At 38.6% G+C, this 23,313-nt stretch overlaps 2 protein-coding genes across 3 annotated transcripts; one reads left to right on the plus strand and one right to left on the minus strand.

The window, feature by feature from the left end:
* Positions 1-13,494: 13,494 nt before the first annotated feature.
* LOC122034374 (nucleolar protein 58-like) lies at positions 13,495-16,334 on the minus strand. Of its 2 annotated transcripts, none has more exons than XM_042593606.1 (2): positions 16,105-16,334; positions 13,495-15,700 (listed from the first exon to the last, which is right to left on the minus strand). In XM_042593606.1, exon 2 carries the CDS (start codon positions 15,676-15,678, stop codon positions 14,473-14,475), a length of 1,206 nt encoding a protein of 401 aa, XP_042449540.1. In that variant the 5' UTR covers positions 15,679-15,700; positions 16,105-16,334; the 3' UTR covers positions 13,495-14,472. The 2 variants fall into 2 exon arrangements, with proteins under 2 accessions (XP_042449540.1, XP_042449539.1); XM_042593605.1 differs by having other exon boundaries at positions 13,495-15,712.
* Positions 16,335-21,361: 5,027 nt separating this feature from the next.
* LOC122033336 (probable carboxylesterase 15) lies at positions 21,362-22,569 on the plus strand. The gene has a single exon (XM_042592346.1). The coding sequence runs from the start codon at positions 21,455-21,457 to the stop codon at positions 22,436-22,438; it is 984 nt and encodes a 327-aa protein (XP_042448280.1). The 5' UTR covers positions 21,362-21,454; the 3' UTR covers positions 22,439-22,569.
* The last annotated feature ends 744 nt before the right edge of the window (positions 22,570-23,313 follow it).

Genomic DNA, 23,313 nt, shown 5'->3' on the forward strand with positions numbered 1-23,313 from the left:
TGGTCACACAAGTGATAGTAGTGACTCCGTTGGGGAGGATACTATTAAATGTGTCTAAGTGTATACCATTACTTGACACTAAGTCCATTAATAAGATTATGCCCCTTCCGTTGGGGAAGATCACACGCTCTTAATTAACTTCCTATAATCATCCAAAAATGGAAGTATGTTCTAGTGATCCAAAAACAAGCTCATCCGTTATGGAGGAAGGCACTCAGAGCCAACGCGCAAGCTTGTTTGCATCACTTACAAACCAGTAATGGAGACCATGAGATTTACTTAAAAATCCTTCTCCCACTTAGTTATTTATAAATGAGGAATTTTAACTATGCTAGCCTACTAAATATGTAAACCAACATGCACACACAGCACAATATAAAAGCAATAAATAGAAAATCTAATTTTCAACTATTATGGCTTTTATCTCTAGTTGTCCTCCGTGTGTTGCCAACCCTAGCTGCTGCCATCTTTGGCTACCGCCACCGGGTCAAGTTGTCACATCCATCTTGCTCCTTGTTCCGCTGTGCCTCTGATCCTTAGAAGGTTCCACGCTTTGCAAGATTCGATCCGCGACATAAATAGAATTTTACATTTTGATCCTATATTCCTCGAAGGAATGTACATGTAAACTAGATCGAACATAAAATAAAATTTACATCCATCGATCCTATATTCCATAAAAGGAATGTACATGTATCTAGATCAAAAATAAAATCCTAATAAAACTAAATACAGCTCCTGCTGTATTTTAATACAATCATGCACACACATATAAATGCCCTTGACATGTCCAAGGGTCCAATCACACACATAAAACTATAAGCCATAATAGTTGGACCCTGCATCCACAAAGTTAGCACATCCTACTATTATCCTGCCTAAATTATGTATGACATGTGCATAATTAAACTAATACCAAATACACAGAGGCAAAACCCTAGCTCTGATACCAATTGTTGGTTGCTACTCGGAAAACCTAGAGGTTCCACTGTACAAAAATTTTGTACAAAGGTCTGAACCTTTTCCTAGCTACCATGTGTTCTTTTAAATTAAATTTTGGATCGCCTGCGGAACTTAACACGTTTGATCCAAAACTTAATCTATTTGTTCTTTTAGGTTTTGACTTGGATCTCCTGCGGAACTTAACACGTTCGACCCAAATCACCTTAAGTTATTAATTCTATTAAATATTAATTTCCATAATTGGTTCCCAGTACTGACGTGGCGAGGCACACGACCTTCTTGGATATGGGAGCAACCACCACCGACTAGACAAAACCTTTTATAGAAATCTAATATTTAATTTCCTAAAATAACTTTAGGTTAACCAAAAAGAACAATCAAATCACAAGGAAAAGAAAAAACAAAAGAACACAACATCGAAAAACTTATTCGAAATTCTAGAACGTAAGCCTCTTGTATTTGGTATTATTTCCATAAATAACTAGCATGATGCGGAAAGAAAAATTACTAGTTATACCTTGTAGAAAAACCTCTTGATCTTCTACCGTATTCTTCTTCTAACCTCGGACGTTGTGTGGGCAACGATCTTCCGAGATGAGAAACCACCAACCACCTTCTTCTCCTCCTAGCTAGGTTCGTCCACAAAGAAAGAAGCTTCACCAAGGACGAAGGATGAAACACCAACCAAGCTCCAAGGGTTACAAGCTTTCTCTCTTTCTTCTTCTTCTTCTCCAAGTAGTATCCGGCCACCACAAGAACTCCAAGCAAGAGATAGGTTTCGACCACCACAAAAGAGGAAGAAAGGAAGAGGATGGCCGGTCACAATAATTTTCTTCAAGGATGAAGAATTTCGGCCACCACCAATGCTCCAAGGGATGCTAGAGATGAGACTTGCTTTCTCTCCTTCTTCTCCTTCCTTGATCCGGCCACAAACAAAAGCTCCACCAAGAAGATAGGTTTCGGCCAACAAGAGGAGAAGAGAGAAAGGGAAGGGCCGGCCACCACACCAAGGAAAAGAGGGAGAAAAATAATAGAGGTTGTCCCATGAAGGCACCAACACCCCTTCTTTTATATTCCTTGGCCTAGGCAAATTAGGAAATTTAATTACAATAAAATTTCCTTAATTTTCCTTGACATGAATTAATTTGAAGTATTAAATAAAACTTCCTTTTTATCCATGTATTGGCCGGCCACAATCAATTAGAGAAAAATTAGGAGAATTTCAATCAACAAATTAAAACTTCCTAATTTATCTCCGAAAATTTTAAAATTAAAATTTCTCTTCAAAAATCTCTTCATGGTTGATAAAAGGAAATTTCTATAATTTTAATTTTACAACATGTGAATAATTTTTTAGAGAGAAAATAAAATATCTCACCAATCTACAAATAAGGAAAGAGATCTAATCTCTTTCTTTAATCTTTTGTAGATCTTTTATAAGAGAGATATTTTAATTTAAATTCTCTTTAATAAATTATTTCTTCCACATAATAAAAATTAAAATTAAAATTTCTTTTTAATTTAATTTGGCCGGCCCCCACTAGCTTGAGTTCAAGCTAGGGCCGACCACCCAATCTTATACCTAAGTCGACCCTAGCTTGGTTCCCAAGCTAGCTTGGCCGGCCCCCTATTGGTGGGTATAGAAGGTGGGTATAGGTGGGTATAGTACTCTATAAATAAGAGGCTACGATAGGGACCGAGAGGAGGAATTGGTTTTGGTCTCCCGATAAAATTAAGCATCCCGTGTTCGCCCCGAACACACAACTTAATTTTATCAATAATAATTCATTCCACTAGAGAACTATTATTGAACTACCGCACCAATCCCAAATTACATTTTTGGGCTCCTTCTTATTATGAGTGTGTTAGTCTCCCTGTGTTTAATATATCGAATGTCCACTAATTAAGTGAGTTACTGACAACTCATTTAATTAATATCTTAGTCCAAGAGTAGTACCACTCAACCTTATTATCATGTCGGACTAAGTCCACCTGCAAGGTTTAACATGGCAATCCTTTTGAGCTCCTCTTGAGGACATTATCAACCTAGTATCTCTAGGACACAGTTTCATTTTATAATCAACAACACACACTATAAGTGATACCATTTCCCAACTTATCGGGCTTATTGATTTATCGAACTAAATCTCACCCATTGATAAATTAAAGAAATAAATATCAAATATATGTGCTTGTTATTATATTAGGATTAAGAGCACACACTTCCATAATAACCGAGATCTTTGTTTTCTTTATAAAGTCAGTATAAAAGAAACGACCCCAAATGGTCCTACTCAATACACTCTGAGTGTACTAGTGTAATTATACAGTCAAGATAAACTGATACTTAATTACACTATGACCTTCCAATGGTTTGTTCCTTTCCATTATGGTCGTGAGCTACTGTTTATAATTTATAAGGTATTGATAACATGATCCTCTGTGTGTGACACCACACACCATGTTATCTACAATATAAATTAATTGAACAACTACATTTATCATAAATGTAGACATTTCACCAATGTGATTCTTATTTCTAGATAAATGTTTATACCAAAAGCTAGGCTTTTAGTATACACTCTAACAATCTCCCACTTATACTAAAAGACTAAGCTGCTATATCTGCTGCCATATATCTGATTCCTAACCCTTCAACATGTCCATCAAAAGCTCTTGCCTTAAGGACCTTAGTGAAAGGATCTATTGGTCATCACCTGATGCAATCTAGGCAGCAACAACTTCTCCTCGTTTATACGATTTCTCGTATTGGGTGGTACTTGCGCTCTATTGTGTTTACTTGCCTTATAGACTTATGGTTTCTTCGAGTTTGCTACTGCACCAACATTATTACAATAAATTGTAATAATCTTTGGACAAACCATAAATCATATCTAAGTCTATCTTGAGGTTATTGAGTAATTCAGCTTTTATGGCTACCTCAGAGGCTTACCATATACTAAGCTTCTATGGTGGAGTCCAGAAAAATACCTATGCTTATCACTCTTCCATAGTTATGACTTACCTCCTAAAATAAACACAAAACCCCGAGGTTGACTTATTATTATCCCTATCCGATTGGAAGCCAAAATCCATGCAACCCACTAGGACTAAATTAACTGCCTTGTAAACTAGCATATAATCTCTAGTGCCTCTAAGGTACTTTAATATATGCTTTACTGCATTCCACTGTCCTTGTCCATGGTTACTTTGATATCTACCAACTATGCCCTTGGCAAAACAGATTTCTTATCTCGTGCATAGCATTCATTAGGCTTCCGACAGTCGAAGCATAAAGAACTGCCTTTATTTCCTTTATCTCCTTTGATGTCTACAGAGACATATCTTTAGATAAAGTTACTCCATCCTGAAAAGGTAAGAAACCTTTCTTAGAGTTTTGCATGCTTTAAAACGAGCAAGGATTTTTCCGATGTATGAAGCTTGGGATAAGTAAAATATTCTTTTCTTGCGATCCCTTATTACTTTGATCTCAAGAATATATTCATTATCCCAAGTCCTTTATATCGAATTGTTTGGACAACCATACCCTTACTTCTGACAACATTTTGATATTGTTTCCAACTACCAAAAATGTTATCTACGTATAGTACAAGAAATACCACCACGCTTCCATCACACCTTTTGTATACACAAGACTTATCCGGTTCCATAGGTCTGAATTACTTTGATAAACCGGATGTTCCAAGACCTTGAAGCTTTGCCTCAGTCCATAGACTGATTGAGCTTTACACAAGATGCTCTTAGCCCTTTGCAATGAACCCTTCTGGTTGCTTTATATGGATGCTTTCTTCAAGACTTCCATTAAGGAATGTTGTCTTGACATCCACTTGCCAAATAGATAAAAGAATCCGGATAGACTTAAGCATGACTTCCAGTGAAAAAAGTTTCCTTTTTCATCAAGCCTTGCTTTGAAGGTTTCTACCTCCCTGTCTATCCCTCTTTTCCTATTATAGACCTTTTACACCCAAAGGCTTTTACACCACTTGGTGGTTCTACAAGCTTCCAGATTTTATTAGAATACATATATTCTAATTCTATTATTCATTACTCTTTGCTGCATATTTATCTTGGAGTGCTTCGTCATATGTCCGGAGATCAGGTTCATGTCCTTCAGGGATCGAGTTAAAAAACTCTCCCAAAACATGAATCTTTTAAGGTTGCTTAACAACCCTCCCACTACGACAAGACATTTTCTGCAATTGTGTATCATTTGTGATACGTGTTGCAATTTTCTTGTGGTATCTCATCTTGTACAGTTGGTACTAGATTAGACATGTCTTTTATTATTTCCTTAAGAACAAATTTACTTATGAGCACGTGGTTCATTATATAGTCCTTTTAAAATCAGTCATTGATGCTAACAATGACCTTCTGATTTTTAAGACTATAAACCTACTTTTGTTTATCTAGGATAACTTACAAACAAGTGAACTCCTATCCAACTTATCATTATCTCTCTTTAACATATGTGCTGGATTACCCGAATCTGAATAGGCTTCAAAATAGGCTTACGCCTATTCAGCAATTCTATATGAGTAGAGAGTTCTAACTTGGAAGGTACTATGTTCACTTTCGTTTTCAGAGTTTTATCCTTAAAACAAACTTGGTAATTCTCTAAATAACTCATCATCTATTTAATTATTCCATAAGAGTCCTTTACCTTCTTTCTACTACACCATTCTGTTGGGGTGTACCAGATGCAGTTAGTTGGGATTGAATCTCTACTTCTGATAAGTGACTCCTAAATTCTCCCAAGAGGTACTTGCCACTATGATCTCACCATAGTGTCTTTTTACTTTGTTGTTTCTCCATATCAGCTTAGTACTCTTTGAACTAATCAAAGTACTTAGTCTTGTGGTACATTAAGTAAATTTATTTGTATCTTGAATAGTTGTCTATAAAATAGACGAAATATTCAATACTACCTCTTGTCTGGATAGTCATAGGATCACATAAATCAGAATAAACTAATTTCAACATATCTTTGACTCCAATACCCCTTAGACTTAAAAGCTTCTTGGTTATTTTTCCATCCAAGTAAGACTCGCAGGTTGGAAAGATTTCCACTACTAATGAACCCAAAAGTTCATCAGCTACCGATGAATCCTACTCAAGTTAATATAACCTAGCTTTAGATGCCAAAGATATAATTGGTTCATTTCCGAAGGTTACTTCCTCTTAAAGTTAGAAAATGTGTTACTAATTTCCATTTGTTGCATCGTGAGAGTTATTGGATTTATAAATTGCCAACCAACGTACCAGAACAGATAACTTCCCTCTTTTTCTTAATAACAACTTTGTTATTAAAAGAGGCAGAATATCAAGTTCTTTGAATAGTTTAGAAACTGAAAACTAGTTCTTTCTAAACTTAGTACGTAAAGACAATTACTCAAAAATCCATGTTTTATTCTTATCAAAAGATAAACATCTCCCACTGCAACAACTACCACTTTTACAGTAGTGTCCATGTGGACGGTGATTTACCTTTCATTTAGTTGTCGGGTTTCCTAGAACCCTGCAATGAATTGCAGACATGATTAATGGCATCTTGTATCTACACTCCAGGTTCTGGTAGATAACACCACTAGACATGTTTCAACTAATGAATTAAATACACCTAAATTGTCCTTAGTTTTAGAAGACAGTCTACCTTAATGTCCAAGTCCTATTTCCAATCATTACAATTGGGACTACTAAGTCTTTTCTATAGTATAACAACTAGGAAATTGACAAACATTTTAAATCCTAAGAATCACAAAAATATTTGGTCAAGATCAATTCTTTAAAATCTCCATGAATTTTGTGTATACAAAATCGAAGAGGAGATTTTATTCATTAATTTTATTATCTCGTCAATTGTACTTTATGACTAATAAAACTAATGGTTGATCTGTCTTTGATCAAATATTTGGTCAAAACTCTTTGAATTTAAAATAACATTGATTCCTCAAACAATATTATTTAAATTCACCAAAACCTCAAACACCGTGAATTTTGCATGCCACGTTAGTGTGGACGTATACAAATTCATCATTTGTAAGAGGAGGGTTTTACCCATTGACTATCTTGTCAATATAACTTTTTGACAAATAAAATTACCTCAAACATCATGAATCTTGTATGTCACGTTAGTGTGGACGTATACAAATTCAAACATTTGTAAGAGAGGTTTATTAATTTTATTATGTTGCCAATCTAGTTTTATGACAAATCAATAGTTGGTTTCCCTTTGGTCACACAAGTGATAGTAGTGACTCCGTTGGGGAGGATACTATTAAATGTGTCTAAGTGTATACCATTACTTGACACTAAGTCCATTAATAAGATTATGCCCCTTCCGTTGGAGAAGATCACACGCTCTTAATTAACTTCCTATAGTCATCCAAAAATGGAAGTCTGTTCTAGTGATCCACAAACAAGCTCATCCGTTATGGAGGAAGGCACTCAGAGCCAACGCGCAAGCTTGTTTGCATCACTTACAAACCAGTAATGGAGACCATGGGATTTACTTAAAAATCCTTCTCCCACTTAGTTATTTATAAATGAGGAATTTTAACTATGCTAGCCTACTAAATATGTAAACCAACATGCACACACAGCACAATATAAAAGCAATAAATAGAAAATCTAATTTTCAACTATTATGGCTTTTATCTCTAGTTGTCCTCCGTGTGTTGCCAACCCTAGCTGCTGCCATCTTTGGCCACCGCCACCGGGTCTAGTTGTCACATCCATCTTGCTCCTTGTTCCGCTGCGCCTCTGATCCTTAGAAGGTTCCACGCTTTGCAAGATTCGATCCGCGACATAAATAGAATTTTACATTTTGATCCTATATTCCTCGAAGGAATGTACATGTAAACTAGATCGAACATAAAATAAAATTTACATCCATCGATCCTATATTCCATAAAAGGAATGTACATGTATCTAGATCAAAAATAAAATCCTAATAAAACTAAATACAGCTCCTGCTGTATTTTAATACAATCATGCACACACATATAAATGCCCTTGACATGTCCAAGGGTCCAATCACACACATAAAACTATAAGCCATAATAGTTGGACCCTGCATCCACAAAGTTAGCACATCCTACTATTATCCTGCCTAAATTATGTATGACATGTGCATAATTAAACTAATACCAAATACACAGAGGCAAAACCCTAGCTCTGATACCAATTGTTGGTTGCTACTCGGAAAACCTAGAGGTTCCACTGTACAAAAATTTTGTACAAAGGTCTGAACCTTTTCCTAGCTACCATGTGTTCTTTTAAATTAAATTTTGGATCGCCTGCGGAACTTAACACGTTTGATCCAAAACTTAATCTATTTGTTCTTTTAGGTTTTGACTTGGATCTCCTGCGGAACTTAACACGTTCGACCCAAATCACCTTAAGTTATTAATTCTATTAAATATTAATTTCCATAATTGGTTCCCAGTACTGACGTGGCGAGGCACACGACCTTCTTGGATATGGGAGCAACCACCACCGACTAGACAAAACCTTTTATAGAAATCTAATATTTAATTTCCTAAAATAACTTTAGGTTAACCAAAAAGAACAATCAAATCACAAGGAAAAGAAAAAACAAAAGAACACAACATCGAAAAACTTATTCGAAATTCTAGAACGTAAGCCTCTTGTATTTGGTATTATTTCCATAAATAACTAGCATGATGCGGAAAGAAAAATTACTAGTTATACCTTGTAGAAAAACCTCTTGATCTTCTACCGTATTCTTCTTCTAACCTCGGACGTTGTGTGGGCAACGATCTTCCGAGATGAGAAACCACCAACCACCTTCTTCTCCTCCTAGCTAGGTTCGTCCACAAAGAAAGAAGCTTCACCAAGGACGAAGGATGAAACACCAACCAAGCTCCAAGGGTTACAAGCTTTCTCTCTTTCTTCTTCTTCTTCTCCAAGTAGTATCCGGCCACCACAAGAACTCCAAGCAAGAGATAGGTTTCGACCACCACAAAAGAGGAAGAAAGGAAGAGGATGGCCGGTCACAATAATTTTCTTCAAGGATGAAGAATTTCGGCCACCACCAATGCTCCAAGGGATGCTAGAGATGAGACTTGCTTTCTCTCCTTCTTCTCCTTCCTTGATCCGGCCACAAACAAAAGCTCCACCAAGAAGATAGGTTTCGGCCAACAAGAGGAGAAGAGAGAAAGGGAAGGGCCGGCCACCACACCAAGGAAAAGAGGGAGAAAAATAATAGAGGTTGTTACCCATGAAGGCACCCTCACCCCTTCTTTTATATTCCTTGGCCTAGGCAAATTAGGAAATTTAATTACAATAAAATTTCCTTAATTTTCCTTGACATGAATTAATTTGAAGTATTAAATAAAACTTCCTTTTTATCCATGTATTGGCCGGCCACAATCAATTAGAGAAAAATTAGGAGAATTTCAATCAACAAATTAAAACTTCCTAATTTATCTCCGAAAATTTTAAAATTAAAATTTCTCTTCAAAAATCTCTTCATGGTTGATAAAAGGAAATTTCTATAATTTTAATTTTACAACATGTGAATAATTTTTTTAGAGAGAAAATAAAATATCTCACCAATCTACAAATAAGGAAAGAGATCTAATCTCTTTCTTTAATCTTTTGTAAATCTTTTACAAGAGAGATATTTTAATTTTAATTCTCTTTAATAAATTATTTCTTCCACATAATTAAAATTAAAATTAAAATTCTTTTTAAATTTAATTTGGCCGGCCCCCACTAGCTTGGGTTCAAGCTAGGGCCGGCCACCCCAATTTATACTTAGGCCGACCCTAGCTTGGTTCCCAAGCTAGCTTGGCCGACCCCCTTTATGTGGGTATAGAAGGTGGGTATAGGTGGGTATAATACTCTATAAATAAGAGGCTACGATAGGGACCGAGAGGAGGAATTGGTTTTGGTCTCCTGATAAAATTAAGCATCCCGTGTTCACCCCGAACACACAACTTAATTTTATCGATAATAATTCATTCCACTAGAGAACTATTATTGAACTACCGCACCAATCCCAAATTACATTTTTGGGCTCCTTCTTATTATGAGTGTGTTAGTCTCCCTGTGTTTAAGATATCGAATGTCCACTAATTAAGTGAGTTACTGACAACTCATTTAATTAATATCTTAGACCAAGAGTAGTACCACTCAACCTTATTATCATGTCGGACTAAGTCCACCTGCAGGGTTTAGCATGACAATCCTTTTGAGCTCCTCTTGAGGACATTATCAACCTAGTATCTCTAGGACACAGTTTCATTTTATAATCAACAACACACACTATAAGTGATACCATTTCCCAACTTATCGGACTTATTGATTTATCGAACTAAATCTCACCCATTGATAAATTAAAGAAATAAATATCAAATATATGTGCTTGTTATTATATTAGGATTAAGAGCACACACTTCCATAATAACCGAGATCTTTGTTTCTTTATAAAGTCAGTATAAAAGAAACGACCTCAAATCGTCCTACTCAATACACTCTGAGTGTACTAGTGTAATTATACAGTCGAGATAAACTGATACCTAATTATACTACGACCTTCCAATGGTTTGTTCCTTTCCATTATGGTCGTGAGCTACTGTTTATAATTTATAAGGTACTGATAACATGATCCTCTGTGTGTGACACCACACACCATGTTATCTACAATATAAATTAATTGAACAACTACATTTATCATAAATGTAGACATTTCACCAATGTGATTCTTATTTCTAGATAAATGTTTATACCAAAAGTTAGGCTTTTAGTATACACTCTAACAGAAATCAGCTAAGACCTATGCTTTGATCGTTGTTCGGGGTTGATATTGAATATCAAACTCGCTTAATTCCGTGATCCATTTAATCAGCCGCCTGGACGTCTCTGGGTCGAGGAGGACTTTTCCCAGGGTACTGTTGGTCATGATGATGATCCGGTGAGCAAGAAAGTAAGGGCGGAGTCTCCTAGCGGCAAGCACCAGTGCGTAAGCTAACTTTTCCAGACCAGTGTAGCGAGATTCAACATCTTTCAATATATGATTTAAAAATACACAGGATATTGTTCGCGGTCGTTCTGCTTGACTAATGTCGAGCCGACCACATGCTCGGTGGATGACAGATAGATCCAGAGAGGCTCTCCTATGCTCGGCTTAGCTAGTACAGGCAAAGAGTTAGGATACTCCTTGACTTCTTCCAAAGCCCGATCGCACTCTACGTCCTATTGGAATCTCGTGGCTCGACGCAGCACTTTGAAGAATGACAGACTTCGATCGGACGTCTTAGAGATGAACCTTGAGAGTGCGGTGATCCGTCCGGTCAGTCGTTGAGTCTCCTTCAGATTGCGAGGTGGAGGCGTATCTTGCAGGGCCTTCACGTTACTTGGATTTGCCTCGATCTTTCGCTCGGCCACGATATACCCGAGAAAACGACTGCTCCTCGCGCCGAACAGGCATTTGCTGGGGTTCGGCTTCATTCCATAGGTTCTTAGTGATTGGCATGTTTCCTTAACGTCCATACAAAGGTCGGCCGCTCGGAGGGATTTTATCAGTATGTCATCGACATAGACCTCCATGTTACGGCTGATCTGCTTACGGAACACTTTATTCATTAGCCTTTGATAGATTGCTCCAGCATTCTTCAGTCTGAACGGCATGACGTTGTAGCAATATGTTCCATCGACAGTGATGAAACTGACCTTCTCCTGATCTTTTCGGGCGAGTAGCACTTGATGGTAGCCCTGGTATGCGTTGAGCATGCATATTAATTTGCAGCTCGCTGTGGAGTCCACCATTTGATCTATCTAAGGCAACAGATAGAAGTCCTTCGGGTATGCCTTATTTAAGTCACGAAAGTCAATGCAAACCCGTCATTTATTGCTTAGCTTGGTGACTAGTACCACGTTAGCGTGCCAACTTGGGAATTGGACTTCCCGTATATGACCTGCCTCCAGTAATTTCTCTATCTCCGCTCGGATGATCAAATTTTGCTCCTGGCTGAAGTCTCTCTTCTTCTATTTAACTGGTCGAGAGTCCGGTCAGACATGTACTCATGTTGAGCCACACTTGGAGAAATGCAAGACAATTCATGTGTCGACTAGGCGAACACGTCATAGTCGACCAATTCTGTTTTCTTCTCGCTTTCCAGATCGGCGGCGATAAAGGTTGTCACCTCCGCTCGGTTTTGATGTATCTGGACCTCCTCCTTTTCATCGTAGACTAGAGTAGGAGACTTCTCTGTGATAGCGCTCACCTCTAGGCGAGGTGTCTTCCGAGTGGCTCGTGCTTCCGTTCTGACCATCTCGACGTAACAACGTCGAGCGGCCAACTAATCGCCTCTGACCTTTCCCACCTTGTCCTTCACCGGGAACTTGATTTCTGGTAGAAAGTGGATACCACCACTCGAAACTCATTTAGCGTCGGTCGGCTCAGAATGACGTTGTAGGCTAAAGGCGCATCCACCACGATGAAATTGGTCGTCCGTGTCCTCTTCAATGGTTTTCCCCGAGCGAGACGGCCAAATGCAGTTGATTGATCGGCAATACTTCGTTGCCGGTGAACTCATAGAGTGGAGTCATCATGGATAATAAGTCGCTCCAGTCGATTTGCAGCTGATCAAATGCTTTCTTAAAAATGATGTTCACCGAGCTCTCAATGTCAATACAGGTACGATGAATAACATAATTAACTATTATTCTATCCTCAATTATTAACTCCACACACACCTTGCACTCCAAATTGTTATTCAATCGACAGTGAAGTTCCAGTATCATTTTATGATTAAAATGTTGAACTTTGTGGTAAGTTGCCAAAGATTACTTCATAGGCTAGTTGTTAGAACACCTTTTTAAGCGGTACAATTGACATGTTATGAGAAATGTTTGGGATGAATATAATTATCTCTGTGCTGCATTTATTTTCTAAATGCCCCAACTGACATTTTCTTGTGATGTTGTTTTTTTTTACTTGGTTGCTTATGTTATATCTGATGCATGCACCGAAGCTTGCAATATGTAAAAAAGGTTTCAATCTTTTAATTTTTCACTGTTAGATCCTTTCTGTTTCATTGATCAGGGAGGAAATCATTGAGCAAAACATTTTGTTGCGATGGTGAGATCCATTACGCCATTGATGAGAACAAAACTATTATCAACTGTGATGGACTACTCAGCATTCATATGCCTGCTCAGCAAAGGGGTCTCTACACTTGTAGTATCGTAGTCGAGTTGGAATGGAGTCAAAATGCATTGCAAACAAAGAAAATTGGCATCATATATCAGGCTGTTCTTATCAACATGATCAGTAACCTTCTCAGCTGATAATTTTTACAGTTTTGATCCATATACTTTTCAGGTCTTTGTTATCTCAGATTGGGAATCAGTCAACCATGTGCAAATTACACTCGACTCTGCGCAAGCTGGAATCTCTGCCTGTATTGATATGGTCTGTATCGATATTTTTCTATCAAATAAACTGTAATTTCTATTTGAACGTTAGTGTTCACTGTACACTGATCATGAAAATTGTCCTGTGTTTATGATTTCTCAGTACATCATCCCTCTTCCTGGCAGGTCATGGTTCCATACAACTATATTGTTTACATTGATAATTTTACTAAAATGTGCACACGCAAACACACTGTATTTGGCCGGTCTTGCATCGATATAGCAAACACTCATTCAGATTACAAATGTTATTCCTGTATTCAACACTTTCAATTCCTTCTTTCCTCGTTGCAGGAACAACAATTTGGATGCCATCAGGTTCACAGTTGACCCTTCGGCCGGAGTCGTCTATTCTGATCGAGAACCCCGTGATGAGTTCTCTTATGCCATTGTTGTCGTTGGGAAACCACCCTACACTTAAAACTGTCGGAGATAACCTCAAGCCAGCATGTCATGTTCCTCTGCTTCTATGGCTTCTACTTCTGAATCTTCTGCTACTGTTGCAAGAAGTCAGGCGTTGGTGGTCTATTTGCCATGGGTATTTGCTAGTTTATTGCCATTCTAACTTGGGCCTTGCGCCCTATGAGCATTGAACATTATCCCTTTGTGCCAACTCAATTTTGATTGCTTTTGATGAGATGATTTCTTCTGATTTCATCTACTATTCTTTGCAAAGCTGCAGCAAAGCAAGTTGTACTGGGTAGAGAATGTTTAAAATGCAGTGAGTTCTTGTCGCTTTTTGTAGTTGAACTTGAATGTTTCAGGTTGGGATAACCAATCACAACAGATAGATGAGACATCATAAAGCAAGTTTGGTGGCTTTGTCATTTCTATACATGACCTTCCACTTTAGCCAAAATATATCCATTCTCAGCACAGCAGTTGTAAAAAGCATGGTACATGGACATTTACCATGGAAATTTAGTCGCTTGATTCAAGTTTGTGATTATTGCCATCTACTGAAAAATTACTTGAACTTAGAATTAAAACTATCATAACAAGAGGTCATCATTATCATGCTCATCTAAAGGCCAGCTTGCATTGTATTTACTTTTCCTTGGAATTTTCCACCTGTTGAACTGCCTCTGCTTCTGTAATCAGTTTCAAAATATCATCTTTCTTTGTCTGCAGAACTTCCATCTTGGCTTCAATCTTCTTTAACTGCTCTTTAAGCTTTTCTATATCCATGTTCTTCTCCTTCCCTACTTTGCCTTTTTCCTTCTTTTTCTTGTCTTTTTCCTTTTTATCCTTTTTCTTTCCATCTTCACTCGCATCCTCTTTGCTAGCATCTGTCTCTCTGTCCTTCTGTTTGTCTGAATCATCACCAACTTCTATTTTTCTCTTCTTTTGCTTCTTGTGTTTTTTATCTTCTGCAGTTTCTTCTTTTTCTACCTCTTCATCTTTCTTTTTCTTTTCATTTGATCCATCATCATCCTCATGGATACTTTTCTCCTTCTCCTTCAATTCATCTTTGTCTTTTGTTTCTTTCTTCTTCCCTCTAGATTCATCATCTTTGTCCTTGGTTTTCTTTTTGTCTTTCTGTTCATCCTCTTCTTCTTTGCTCTTCTTCTTTTCCTTCAAGTCATCATCTTCATTCTTGTTTTTCTTTTTCTTTATTTTGATTTCATCAGCTTCATCCTTGATTTTCTTCTTCTCCTTTTCTGTCACCTGACTATCATCCCCACTCTCATCTTTGCTTTTCTTCTTTTCCTTCAATCCTTCATCTTTATCCTTATTTTTCTTCTTTTTATCCTTCAATTCATCATCTTTGTCCTTAATTTTCATTTTGTTCTCTGATTCACCTTCCTCATCCTTGCTTTTCTTCTTTTCCTTTGGTCCATCCTCTTCATCTTTGCTTTTCTTCTTTACCTCAGACACATCTTTTGTTTTCTTTTCTTTGAAATCATCCTCTTCATTCTTGTTCTTCTTCTTCTTCTTTTCCTTTGAGTCACTGTCGCGATCCTTATCGTCCTCACCTTTTTTGTCCTTTTTCTTCTTTTCTTTTGATTCATCATTTTCATCCCCATTTATCCCATGTTTATCCAACTTCTCCTTATGCTGCTCCTCGTCATCCTTAACCTCATGCTTGATCTTCTCTTTCTCTACAGATTTTGTGCCTATTTCAATCTCCAACTCTTTCTTCTCCTCCTTTTCTGCACTTGCATCAATCTCTTTTCCTGTGACCTTCACATGAAACTCCTTTTTTCCTTCCTCTACCTCGATTTTGTCTGCAGTGGCACATTTGTCCTCCATTTTACCAGAAATGTATTCCAACCTGAACCGAAACCTGAGAGTTACGAAATGGAATTTAATCTACTAAAGAAATTTGTAAGATTACAGTCTAGCAGAACCATTGAACTGTGAACAACATCTATAAATTGAAACTACAAATACAGATTTACAGAACAGATCTGGATCCTCTGTTGACAGATCCAATAAAACAGTAAGATCGCCATTTCCAGCTTGATCAAAAACCAATTTCCAGCATCATACAAAGTACTTAGACTAGTGTCGATGAAGTGTCTATGCAATTAAAAAAAAAAAAATCACCGGCCCGAAAAAAAAAAATCCCACCCGAAAGATCGAGATCTAATGTCTTTTGATCAAACAAAAGAAGCTTTGATTGTTCTAAATCTGAACATTCTGCAAACAATATATTGCAAAATTAAGAAAACCTACCCCAAAAAAACGCACGAAGAAGAAGGAAGCTCTTCGCTGGATAAAAACAAATCGCCCCTTGATGGAGAAGGCTCGAACAGCGAGATCTGCTGGTCTAATCAGAGTCTTTATCTTACGTTGCCATTAATAGGAAACGATGGACAGTGATGGCACGCGGAGTTTCCGATCCCTTCGTGCTTAAGCAAGAGGAGAATGTTCTCGCATTCTCTGTATGCGGCACGCGCTCACCACGCTGAGTCACGGATTAACTTGATTTTGAAAGGGGCCCATTAGGTCTGTATGACATTTGGGCCCAGCCCATCAAAGGCATTAGAACTCAGTAGAAGCAGAGGTATGACTGTCAAATTCATAATTATTTTGGTATATAACCAAGCATGACATTTGAACTCTTGGATTATTCACTGTTTGTCAAGTGTCCGAATTGGACCGACTTTTTAGACTGTGTTCTGTGTGTTGCAGCTTCATTCTCCAAATTTGACTGAGAATTGCAAGATTTGGAGTTGCATTAATGTTGGAAAAAAGTTGAAAATCTGGTATAATCTACTCCTGCTCCCAGAGGCAGTTAGAAGTATGAACTTCTAGATATCCACATAATAAACAAATACTATAAGGATATCGGCATCATTGCTGCTCACGTGTAAATGCAAGCTATAGTGTGATCCTATCGAAGTTCGCTCTTACAAAAACAACAATGGGAAGTTGTCTTTCTAACTGTTGGACTACATGGATCTTGTCTTACCATTGGGCTCTAAATATGGAGCATCATTGTAATATGCAATTCATTGGATCTTTTTTTAATTTTGTTAAGTAGGGTTGTGCTTGGCCTTCTCCTATCTTTTATAGCATTAATCATAGTTAATAATTTGATCTTCTTCATCACCAATCACTATTAGACGTGGAGCCATTGCTAGACCATCACCTACCATCACTGAGTCATTGTCAATTGTATTCGTTGGCCATCGTCAATTGTTGTCGAACCTTCGCCAGCCTTCATCAATTGTTCACGAACCATTGCAGCCACTGTATCAAGTTGTCAAACCACTGCCAATTGTTGAATTCGGCTCAGGACCACCTCGAATCGTCGTCTAACAATGGACGCACCATGATGGCTGCATCCAGCTATTGAACAGCCGCCAACTGCCGCAAATGACCACCACTGAACTCTGATCACTATTGGTATGGAGAACAAGTTGGAGAGTAGTGGTGAATTTTTTTTATTGCCGCCTTTCCTAATACAGGAGGCACTTTGGCTTGGTATGCGATGACCCCTAACTATGAAGGCTCTCTCTCAGCCTGTTCAAGTTTGCACAATTGCTGTTCTGATAACATGGCATTGCCACTAGAGTTTGATCCAAAACCTTGTTCCCTGGTATGGTTGCAACAGATCAGTGCTGCCTAAGACATCTTTGATTGCCATTTCCATTTTCTTCTTGCATTTGCAACATTTGCTTTGTGTCAGTTTGAGCAAGACCAGTGTTGGTGCTTGTATGAGGTTTTAATCCATGACAGTACTGTTTTAGCTACACTGGTCTAACAATGTGTATCCTCACATTATGAAGCAATATGTAATGTAAATAAGGTCACTGTTGGGCAAGTATTGAAAATCATGGTTTTATATTACACAAACCAACAAAGAATAATGTTCTACATGATTTGCTTGCATTTTTAGCCTTTGCAAGTCAGGAAGAGCACATGCATTGAATATATATATTTTTTGGTTTCAGGTAGATGTGTTGCTGTGCACCCTTACTATTTTCCTCTCAATGGGATGTATGTGTTCCTTTATCAAGGCTGACAGAGTGCATATCCAAGTCTAAGGAAGAGCTCAAAGCATCACCATTAATTTTGCATTTCCTTATGAAATTATTGAGACTATATGATTTAACAGATTACTATAAGTGGAGCTAAATTTTCTCAGTTCATGGGATTAGGAAAGATTTTTGTTTCATATACTCTGACCTGAAAATGCAGCATTTATCAGCATGATCATTGCTCATGCTGGTGATGGGAACTTCCACACAATAATTATGTTTGATCCTTATCAAGAAGAACAATGACAATAAGCAGAGAGATTGAATCAATTTATGGTCCAGACTGCCTTATCACTAGAAGGTATTTGTATAATTAGGAAATTACAATATACAGTCTTTTGACATGAGAATTAAACTTTGTGAAAGGCTCAAAGATTATTGATTCGTGAGGAAAATAATTCTTATTCTTATTTGCTTCATGTTTGATTGTTTGTGCCAGAACCATGATTGCTAGCAGCTACTTGCCAAGAGTTAAATGCTGCTTGTTTTTGTGTGGCATGATATGTTTGCATATGTACACAGGGCTGAATAACTAACACACTCTTATAAACCTTGCTCTTCATTATGTTTTTTATTAGCTTGATAATAGATATTATATCCTTACTATGCAGGGCCGTAACTTCCATGAGGCCAGAGAGGCGATCGCCTCAGGGCCCAGCCCAATGAAGGGCCCATTTTTTTATTAAAAAAATGAGAGATATGGACCCTAAATGGTCGTTAAACCTATTCTCACGGTTCCGAGGCACACACTGACGCATGACTCTTATTTGCACATAATTTATTCTTCGGTGTTGCTCTTCTTTGCACGTGATTTCTTCTTCGGCGTTCTTTTTACTAAGACCTGGATCCACGGAACAAGAGGTAATCATAATCTTCTTCTTCGACCATCTTCTTCGTCTTGCACCACGTGACACTAATTGTAACCTAATCATGCAACAAAGATCGTTTGTGTGATCTAATCGCGTCGATTCTCATAGTGACTATCTCACTCGACGCGGGTTGGCAGTTGACCTTTGTTCGCGTGACTTAATTGCATAGCACGGGGCTGTCACACGCTACCTCAGTCGCTTGTGCGAACTGCGACCTAATTGCATGGTGGTTACTACTTGTCTTCTTGCTGCTGTTTGTAGCTACCGCATTGGTATCAGTATTATAGGATACACTAAATGGGCTACCAATGTTATCTACTGAGAAAGAAAGAGTTTGACAATTGAATTATGCAGATTTGATAATTGTTTTTATCTCTAAAATAGCTATAGGAGTAGTGTTTATATAATTATTTTAAATATTTATTATTTTTTGTTGATGTAATATATTTATTTTTAATTTTTTTATATATTTAATATATATGTTATTTGTAAATTGAACTTTATTATTATTTATCGTAGTAGAAGAGTCACTTTTTTAGTATGTGCTTCAGGCCCCGTCGTACACAGGTACGACTCTGTTACTATGTATACAAATTTCCGGATCATAACTGGTTGAAGCTTGATGTGATGGGCTTGATTAGGTCCAGAGCTACTTCACTGGTTCCATTTCATAAGAAAGATAAGTTTCAAAGTTACATATGTGGTTCCTAGTGGTTGACTGGTTGCTATTTGGTTCCGAGCAATTTGCCACTTGTTGATCCTAAGATTTCATCAAGTTTTCATCTGTATACCCTGAGAAGTTATCATAGTTTATATGTCTAAAAGTAGATAATTTGAACTATTCAGAATCTAGTTTCTTGAATTAGTGCTAGTCTCAGTGTTTTCCATCAAGTGCAAAGAACTCATCAAACAGGCTTAAACTTTTGATTCAGAATGTTTTTTATTCTTTACTTGATAAATGCAGAAGGATATGTAATCTACCTTTGATTCCCTATCACAAAGCAAAGATATACATGTGTAACCTAAATAAAGAGGGCAAGTGATTGTTATTGTTTTCATGAATCTGGTTCGTGCTCATTCCCCGTCCCCCTCCCCCTACTTGAGTGCAAGTAACATGATTGTATCTGTTAACTGTGTTGATTGGCACAAAATCCTTTCCTCTGATGGCCTTCATTGATAGTTGTTGGTAATTGATCCAAAATATACTGGCACATACTGCAACTGGAAGTTTTTTCTTTCTTATTAACCTTATTCTGGTCGTGTTTTATTTTACGATGCTTCCAGTTTCTCTCTCTTCCAAGTATTTTAATTTTTGTTTTTTCTTTCTTGTCAACCTTATTCTGGTCGTGTTAGAATCTAATTTTTTAGCTACTTTTACTGACAAAAACATGTACAGGTGAAGATGGTGTTAGTACTGGAAAAACGAAGTTTGGTTTTCCCTTTTTACCCCAACTTGTTAAAATTTATTTTTCATTTTTGCAAAAGAACCAACCACGAATAACCTTTGCTCTCCTTGGATTCATTATATTATAGGTATGGCTCATGAAAAATATCTGAAACAGTTGGGGATTAGGATAGGCATCGTGTCTGTCATGCCAAAACCTACGACGAAATAGTTGGTTTGGTTTGATCCGAAACCATGTCGACTAACCTGTCACCTTCTGTCGTTTTGAAACCAATAATGATTTCAATAAAAGTAGTGTTGACAAAATGCTAGCTTGCAAACCAATGCTTTGATGAGGAACTACATTATAAAACACTGTACATTGCAATAGTTTAAAAGAATCCTATATATTTATTTGGATAGACCCATTTTTGCTATAAAAAAAATAGTTTCAGTGTTTTTTTGTTTTGTTTTTTTAGGTGGACGAGACTTTGTATACGTCATCTCCTCTGGTGCCTCTCGTTGTCGTGACAGCGATGTCACGAGAGAGTTGTCCACGCAATCATCGGGATTCACGACAAATTACCGACCCTTCACTCCCACGTTCAGCCAACTACACTGCATTTCTATCATATATCCCTTTCTGCTTCTCCCCATGATACCCATCCCAATCTCCTCGACCTGTTTGAATGGAGGGAAGGAAAGTTCGTTAAGGGATTAAGGTAAGGGAAGGTAGGTATTTAATTTTTCTTGTTTGGAAGAGAATGAAGGTTGATTAATATAACATGTGTTATTTTGATTGTGAGAAAAGAAAAAAGAATGAAGGTTTAATAGATAAAGTTATAAAAATATCTTCACTTTTTAAATTAGAAATTTTTTATAATATTAATATTTATTTTATAAATATAAATTAGATATTTGTAATAATAAAATTAATTTTTTATATTATCATTTAAATTAATTATTTTTAAAATAAAAAATTAATTTTTTATACTATTCATAACAAAATAATGAATTACCGATAACAAGTAATTAAATGAAAAATAATAAAAATAATAATTTTAAAAATTTTAAATAAAAACATTTGAAAGATATGTTGGATCTCCTCTTAAATTTTGTTGATAAAAATAATTTCTTTTTTCAATTAAGTTAGAAAATATGTTGGAACTTCTAATAAGCGAATTCCATAGATAACCTTTCCTTCCTTTTCGTTTAAAGTTTTCCTTCTCTTTATTTCCCCTACCTTCTCCTTCCCCTTCCCTCACATCCTCCCAAACATACCACAAATGACGTCCTCCGGCCCTCTTTCGCTGCCTCCGCCGCATGTGGTCGACGACTGCCGCGGCGTCCTCCAAGTGCTCAGTGACGGCACCGTCCTCCGCTCCGCCAACACCAGCTTCCTCGTTCCCGTCGCGGACGACGGTTCCATCGAGTGGAAGGACGTCCCCTTCTCCCCCGGTCCCGACGCCCGCTGCCTCCGCCTCTATCGCCCCCGCCGCGCCCCCGGCACCTGCTTCCCCGTCTTCTTCTACTTCCACGGCGGTGGCTTTTGCATCGGCTCCCGCACCTGGCCCAACTTCCATAACTACTGTCTCCGCCTCGCCTCCGACCTCGGCGCTTTCATCGTCGCCCCCGACTACCGTCTGGCCCCCGAGAACCGCCTTCCTGCCGCCATCGACGATTCCGTCGCGGCGATCGAGTGGCTCCGTTCCGGAGATCCCTGGCTGGCCGAGTCGGCAGACCTTGACCGGGTATTCATCTCTGGAGATTCGGCCGGTGGGAACATCGCCCACCACATCGCCCTCAGGTTCGGTTCCCCGGCCAGCCGCGCCGCCCTGGCGCCCGTCCGCCTCCGGGGATTCGTGCTCCTGATGCCCTTCTTTGGCGGATCCAGGCGGACGCGGTCGGAGGCGGAGTGCCCCGACGACGCGTTCCTGAACCGGGACCTCAACGACCGGTACTGGCGGCTCTCGATTCCGGCTGGAGCAACACTGGATCACCCGCTGGTGAATCCCTTGGGGCCGGAGAGCCTGGATCTGGAAGCGGCGGAGCTCCTGCCGATGCTTGTGGTGGTGGGAGAGAGGGATCTTCTGCGTGACAGGGCGGCGGAGTACGCGGCGACGCTGAAAGGGTGGAAGAAGCCGGTGGAGCTGGCGGAATTCGCGGGGCAGCAGCACGGGTTCTTCACGATCGACCCAAGATCGGAGGCGTCGGACGAGCTGATGAGGCGCATCAAGCGGTTCATGGAGGAGAACGAGGGCTACGCCTAAGCAAGCTGAACCCGGTTTGGTTCGATTTGATTTTATTCGGTCAGTAAGAACCAAGTTCAAATAAAAAAATGGAATTGCGATCCACGTTTTCTCAAATATGAATTATGCTCGTGGTATCGTGTTATTAATTACTCTGGATCTCAATCCTTTTGAATTGACAAAGTGCATACAAAAGATAATAAATCTAAATCAAACTGGAAAGGCATATTTATTCATGATTCCATTGCTCATATCACCACTGAAACATCAAACATGTTCAAGAACACAGCGTACGTACAGCCTAGGACCAGCAATCAATAAAACACACGCGCATCTTCTACGAAACAGGACGTGCGACTTAAGCACTCACTCGACCCCCCGAGTCCGGCGTTGATCCGAGCACCGTACGGGGGATGATTCGTCGCTCCACCCATCGCTAGCTATCTACGAGCCGGTGATGAAGAAAACAGGGCAGAGGAAGAGGTGAAGCATTTTGATGAAGACGACGGAGGCGAAGAGGAACATCAATCCGTACGCCAATCGAAGACCACCCATGTCACTACTGTATCTTTCTGTGATTGTGGAGTACTATTTTCTTAATCACTTATTAATTCACGTAGAGCAAGTTTCTTCTCCCCTCTATTTATACTGTGGTAATTTATGAGTTAGGACTCGTCATTTATGGATAGTGTTGGACCACATCCTCCGAGGAAGAACACTAACACGTGGGAGGTCATCACGGAGGAAGGCGAATACTAGTGGATAAGGTCGTTCCCTCCAGCGAAGTGTCGTAAGAGCACGGACAGCGTACTCGTCGTATCGTTGGCGAATGCAGCCTATCGCTGGAGCCGGTGCGCCGATGGGTAAGGATTTCGATGGGGAAATGATTTTGGTGG

Source organism: Zingiber officinale, chromosome 11B (assembly GCF_018446385.1).
Source record: "Zingiber officinale cultivar Zhangliang chromosome 11B, Zo_v1.1, whole genome shotgun sequence".
NCBI classification, from domain to species: Eukaryota; Viridiplantae; Streptophyta; class Magnoliopsida; order Zingiberales; family Zingiberaceae; genus Zingiber; species Zingiber officinale.